General features: G+C 22.7%; 1 protein-coding gene across 2 annotated transcripts in view; it reads left to right on the forward strand.

Annotated features, from left to right (window-relative positions):
* The window catches only part of LOC117167301 (HEAT repeat-containing protein 1 homolog), a 50,863-nt gene that overhangs the window by 33,199 nt on the left and 10,508 nt on the right, over window positions 1–7,156 (forward strand). For both annotated transcript variants that reach the window (XM_033352134.1, XM_033352133.1), the window contains exon 7: window positions 4,610–5,060. In XM_033352134.1, coding sequence (XP_033208025.1) covers window positions 4,610–5,060 — 451 coding nt within the window. The remainder of the gene's footprint in view (window positions 1–4,609; window positions 5,061–7,156) is intronic.

Here is a 7,156-nt window from a genome sequence, read left to right on the forward strand (position 1 = left end):
TTTCACAAAGATTTCAAATCTTTGTGAAATATATTTTTAAAGATTTTCAATAAATACAAAACATTTCACAAAAATATAAAAGAATTTATAAGGATTTCAAAACATTTCACAAATATTTTAAAGATTGTAATATATTTCAAAAAGATTTCAATTATTTTAATTGATTTACAATTCGTTTAAAAGATTTTAAAACATTTTACAACGATTTCAAATTTCTTTAAAAGATTTAAAAACATTTCATAACGGTTTCAAATATTTTAATGCTTTTAAATCAATAAAAGAGATTTCACAAATATTTCAAAGAATTCATGAGGATTTCAAAAATTTCCAAAGATTTTAAAGAGGGTATATTAAAACAGATTTCAAATATTTTAAACAATTTAAAAAAGTTTCAATAAATTTGAGAAGATTTTAATAGATTTTAATGATTCCAAACGAACACAAAATATTTGACAAATTAAAATGCAAGAAAGATTTCAAAACATTTCACAAAGATTTCAAAGATTTTACCAAAATTTTAAAGATTTTAATATATTTCACAAAGATTTCAAAGATTTTAATTGATTTGCAATTTGTTTAAAAGATTTAAAAACATTTCACAATGATTTCAAATATTTTAATAATTTTAAATAAATAAAAAAGATTTCACAAATATTTCAAAGAATTCATAAGGATTTCAAAATATTTCACGACGGTTTGTCGTGGTAAAATTGTGGCAAAGTTTCTTTAAAATCTTTGTTATTTCATGGTAAAATCTTTCTAAATCTTTATGAATCTTTAAGTTTCGAAATATTTTGTAATCTATTAAATCTCTATGAAATATTTAAAATATTTGTGTAATCATTGTAAAATCTTTGAAATCATTCACAATCTTTGTGAATCTTTTTTAATTTATGAAATTTATGTAACATTTGTGAAATCATTGTGATAATTTGTAAATCCTTGTGAAACAGTTGAAATATTTTTTAATCTTTGAAATCAATGTGAAATCTTGAAAATCTTAAAATCTTTGGTAATCTTTGAAATCTCTATGAAATCTTTAAATTCTTTGTGAAATCATGGTAAACTCTCTAAATTTTTTCAAGTATTTGAGGAATAATTGTAAAATCTTAAAAATCTTTTTAAATCTTTTAAAATCTTAGTGAATCTTTTTATACTTTTCTGAAATCTATTAAAATCGTTTACAATCTTTGAACTCTTTGTGAGGTCTTTAAAATCTTTGTGAAATTATTAATAAAAGTCTTGGTAATGTTTTAAAATGTTTGGGAATATTTTTAAATCTTTGTGAAACTAGAGTAACCTTCTTTTAAAATTTTTGTGAAATATTTGTGAAGTTATTGTAAAATCTTTAAAATCTTTTTAAACTTTTGAAAAATTCATTAAACCTTCACAAAATTTTGTGATATCATTGAAATATTTTGTCAGTTTTGAAATCAATGTGAAATCTTTAAAATCTTAAAAAGAAGTCTGTTAATCTTTGAAATCTTTTAAATTTTTGCAAAATCGTGGTAAACTCTCCTCAAAATCTTTCAAGTATTTGAGAAATCACTGTAAAATCTTGAAAATATTTTAAAATATTAGTGAAATATTGTAAAGTCTTGGAAATCTTTTTAAATCTTTTTAAATTTGCTAATAAATCTTTAAAATCTTTGTAAAATCATTGTAAGATTTTAGAGATCTATGAAAACTATAGCAGTTTTTCGAAATCTTTTAAATCGTCTGAAATATCATGAAATCTTTGAAATTTTGGTGAAATAATTGTAAAATGCTTGTAAATATTTTTTAATCTTTGAAGTTTTAGCGATTTCTTTGACATCTTCAGAACTATTTTGTAATCTTTTTAATCTTTGTGAAGTAATTGTGAAATCCTTTAAATCTGTTGAAATCTTTGAAAAATCTATTAAATCTTCAAAAAATGTTGTGAAAACATTTAAATGTTTTGTAATCATCTTTTAAGTCTATGTAAAATATTAAAAATCTTGGTGAAATCATTGTAAAATCTTGGAAATCTTCTAAAATCTTTAACATTTTTGCGAATTCTTTGAAATCTTTTGAAATCTTTAGTAATATTTAAAATCCTTGAAGTATTTGATGTATCATAGTAAAATCTTGAACATCTTATAAAATCTTTGTAAATCTTTTTATATTTTTATGGAGTATTTAAAATATTTGAGAAATCATGATAAAAACTTGGAAATATTTTGAAATCTTTGTGAATTTTTTGAAATATTTTTAAATATTTTGTAATTTTTGAAATATTTGTAAAATCTTGAAAATCTTTGAAAATCTTTGAAAATCTTTAGTGAATATTTTGAAATCTTTTTAAATTTTGTAATCTATGAAATCTTTTGTGAAATCATGTAGAATCTTGGAAATTTTTGCGAATCTTTACAAATCTTTGTGCAATCTTTAAAATCTTAGTGAAATCATTGTAAGATTTTGGAAATCTTTGTAAAATCTATGAAAACTTCAACAGTTTTGCGAAATATTTTAAATAATCTGAAAAAAGTTTTGAAATCAATGTGAAATGTTTAAAGTCTTTGAAGTATTTAAAAAATAATTGTAAAATCTTTAAAAACTTTTAAAATCTTAGTGAATCTTTTAAAATTTTTGTGAAATCTTTTGAAATCATTGGTAATCTTTGAAATCTTTGAAAGTTTGTCGATTTCTTTGACATCTTCGGAAATATTTTGTGATCTTTTAAAATCTTTGTGAAGTAAGTATAAAATCGTAAAAATCATTTTAAATCATTGAAAAATTTATGAAATCTTCAAAAATTTTGTGATATTGAAATATTTTGTAATCTTTCAAATCTCTATGCAATCTTTAAAATCTTTGTGAAATCGTGATAAACTCTCTTTAAAATCTTCAAATATCTTTGTTAATGTTTCTAATTTTTTGTGAAATCTTTGAAATCTATGTGAAATCTTTAAAATCTCTGTTAAATAATTGTAAAATGTTTGAAATCTTTTAAAATCTTTTCGATTTTTTTAAAAATCTTCGGAAATATTTTACGACCTTTTTAATATTTGTGAAATCTGCTAAGATCTTTGTGAAATTATTGTAAAATCTTGGAAATCTTTTAAAATCTTAGTGAATCTTTTTAAATTTTTCTGTAATCTTTTGTATTCTTTGAAATCTATGTGAATTCTTTAAAATCTGTGTGAAATGTTTTAAATCTTCTGAAATATCATGAAAACTTTGAAATTTTGGTGAAATAATCGTAGGAAATAAAAAATTTTTGCTAGTTTTAAAATCTTTTAAATTTTTGCGATTTCTTTTGAAATCGTCGGAAATATTTTGTAATCTTTTAAAATTTTTGTGAAATCATAAAGTTTTGATAATTTTTAAAAATTCTTATGAGTCCTTCGTAAAATTTTTTAAATCATTGCAAAACTTTCAAATTTTCTACAATATTTTGAAATCTTTTGAAATCATAGTGGAATCGTTGAAAACTTTTGAAATGTTTCGTATTTTTTTAAATTGTTGTGAAATCATTGTAAAAGCTTGGAAATCTTTGTGAAATCTTTGAAATCTTTATGAAATCATTGTAAAAGCTATGAAATCTTCTCAAGACTTTATGAAATCATTAAAAATGTTGCGAAATCTTTGAAATCTTTTGAAATCTTTAGTCATCTTTAAAATCCTTCAAGTATTTGAGAAATCTGTAAATTCTTGAAAATATTTTGAAATCTTTGCGAATCTTTTGAAATCCTTAGTGAAATCATGGTTAAATCTTGGAAATCTCTTCATATCGTTGTGCAATCTCTAAAATCTTTGTGAAATCATTGTAAGATTTTGAAAATCTTTGTGAAATCTATGAAATCTTCAACAGTTTTTCGAAATTTTCTAAATCGTCTGAAATATTATGGAAACTTTGAAATTTGGTGAAATTTTAAAGTATTTAAAATATTTTTAAATCTTTTAAAATCGCTAAAATTTTGGCAATTTCTTTGAAATCTTCAGAAATATTTTGTTATTTTTTTTTAAATCTTTGAAATCTATGTGAATTCTTTAAAATCTGTGTGACATCTTTTAAATCTTCTGAAACATCATGAAAACTTTGAAATTTTGGTAAAATAATTGTAAAAGGTTTGAAATCTTTGAGAATCTTGGCGAATTTTTAAAATCTTTAAAGTTTTTGCGATTTCTTTTGAAATCTTCGGAGATATTTTGTAATCTTTTTAATATTTGTGAAATCTTTAAAATTTTAGTGAATCTTTTTAAATTTTTCTGAAATCTTTTTTAATCTTGGAAATCTTTTAAATCTTTATAAAATTATTGTAAGATTGTAAAGTCTTGAAAAAATTCTTTAAATCTTGGAAGTTTTAGCTATTTCTCTGAAATTTTCAGAAATATCTTACAATCTTTTAAATCTTTGTGAAGTCACTCTAAAATCGTGGAAATCTGTTTAAATTTTTGAAAAATCTATGGAAATCTTCTAAAAATTTGGTGAAAACATTGAAATATTTTGTAAACATCTTTCAAATCTATGTAAAATATTCAAAATTATTGTGTAATCATGGTAAAATCGTGAAAATGTTTCAATAATCTTTGTGAATAATATATTCTTTTATGTCGTTACAAAATTAAAAAAAAAAAAATTCAGACTGTCAGCGACGATTGCCGATTGCTTGAAATCCCTGTTCGTTCTCTTCGCGGGACACTTTTTGAAGCATGCAGCACTGCTACTGACCACCAACAATTTTTCGATAAGCAATGAAGTTCAGGAAACGACCCTCGCCGAGGAATCGAGTCGAGTCGAGCTCGTCGAAGTCCTCATGCTCACTCTTCACAGAGTCTTTTCTTACAACTCTCACGACTTTGTCACCCAGGACCGATTCAATATTCTCCTGCAGCCAATAGTCGACCAGATCGAAAATGTCATGGGCACTCGAGAAGAATTCGAGAAGCGAGCGAAGGATTTAATTGTCCCGTGCATCGCTTCCTTCACTGGGGCAATTCCCGACGACTCCTTGCACCGCCAACTCGTTTGTCAGATTGTTCTCAAATCTGGACACACCAAGCCCTATGTCAGAAATACGGTCGTCAACTGTTTCGTAAGTCATTTTTTTTATACTAAACAATTATTATTTTACGTCTATATTTTTCTGCATTTTTTCATTTACAAATTTATGCGGATTTCTTTTTTTTTTTTTAATATTAAAAGTGATTTAATCGAGGGATTGATCACTCTTGAAAACTGGTATACAAGTTTTTTCATAAAATCTTTGAAATCTATGAGAAATATCACAAATCTTTATAAAATCTTTGAATATTTTCTGAAACCTTTGCGAAATCATTGTAAAATTTTGCCAATGCTTTTTAAATATTTGTGAAATCTTTCCGAAATAATTGCAAAATATTGGAAATCTTTTTAAATCTTTAGGACATCTCGAAAGTTTTGTGAAATCATTGTAAAAATTTGGAAATCTTTTTAAATATTTTTGAATTTTTTGGGAATTCCTGAAATCTTTGTAGAATCTTTAAAATTTTTTGGAAAATTTTATAAAGAATTTAGGGAATCTTTTAGATTTTTTGAAATATTTAGTAATGTTTTAAATTTTTGTGAAATCTGAAATCTTCAAAAATTTTGGGAAATCTTTTAAATCTTTAGAAATATTTTGCAATTTATGTGAAATTATTGTAAAATCGTTGAAATCTTTTAAAATCTTTGTAACATTTTGAAATTGTTCTAAAATATTTAATATATAACGAATCTTCTGAAATATTCTGTAATCATTGCAATCTTAATAAAGCCCTTAAAATCATTTTAAAAACTTGGAAATTTAAAAAAGAAATATTCAAAATCTTTGTAAAATTTTTGAAATCCTAAAAAAATTTTTTCATCTTTGAAATCTCTGTGAAATATTTGAAATCTCTGCGAAATCATTGTAAAATATTGGAAATCTTTTTAAATATTTGTGAAATCTTTGAAAACTTAGAAAATTGTGAAATCTTTCCGAAATAATGGAAAAATATTGGAAATCTTTTTAAATCTTTAGGAAATCTCGAAAATTTTGTGAAATCTTTGCGAAATCATTGTAAAAATTTGGAAATCTTTTTAAATATTTTTGAATTTTTTGGGAATTCCTGAAATCTTTGTAGAATCTTTAAAATTTTTTGGAAAATTTTATAAAGAATTTAGGAAATCTTTTAGATTTTTTGAAATATTTCGTAATGTTTTAAATTTTTGTGAAATCTGAAATCTTCAAAAATTTTGCGAAATCTTTTAAATCTTTGGAAATATTTTTCAATTTGTGTGAAATTATTGTAAAATCGTTGAAATGTTTTTAAATCTTTGTAACATTTTGAAATTGTTCTAAAATATTTAATATATAACGAATCTTCTGAAATATTCTGTAATCATTGAAATCTTATTAAAGCCCTTAAAATCATTTTAAAAACTTGGAAATTTAAAAAAGAAATATTCAAAATCTTTGTAAAATTTTTGAAATCCTAAAAAATTTTGCGAAAATTGTGAAAACTTCTAAAAAATTTTTTCATCTTTGAAATCTCTGTGAAATATTTGAAATCTTTGCGAAATCATTGTAAAATATTGGAAATCTTTTTAAATATTTGTGAAATCTTTGAAAACTTAAAAAATTGTGAAATCTTTCCGAAATAAAGGAAAAATATTGGAAATCTTTTTAAATCTTTAGGAAATCAAGAAAATTTTGTGATTTCTTTGCGAAATCATTGTAAAAATTTGGAAATTTTTAAAAATATTTTTGAATTTTTTGGGAATTCCTGAAATCTTTGTAGAATCTTTAAAATTTTTTGGAAAATTTTATAAAGAATTTAGGAAATCTTTTAGATTTTTTGAAATATTTCGTAATGTTTAAAATTTTTGTGAAATCTGAAATCTTCAAAAATTTTGCGAAATCTTTTAAATCTTTGGAAATATTTTGCAATTTGTGTGAAATTATTGTAAAATCTTTGAAATCTTTTAAAATCTTTCAAATTTTCTTAAATATTTTGAAATCTTTTAAATGTTTTTAAATTTTTGTAACATTTTGAAAGTGTTCAAAAATAATAATAATAATAATAATAAGAATAATAATAATAATAATAGATCTTTATTATGTTCCACGAGATATGTACATTAGCTTACAGAAAGAGATAGGCGAGTGGACATAAAAGGCCGAGGTTCAGC

This window comes from Belonocnema kinseyi, chromosome 2 (assembly GCF_010883055.1).
Source record: "Belonocnema kinseyi isolate 2016_QV_RU_SX_M_011 chromosome 2, B_treatae_v1, whole genome shotgun sequence".
Classification (NCBI taxonomy): Eukaryota; Metazoa; Arthropoda; class Insecta; order Hymenoptera; family Cynipidae; genus Belonocnema; species Belonocnema kinseyi.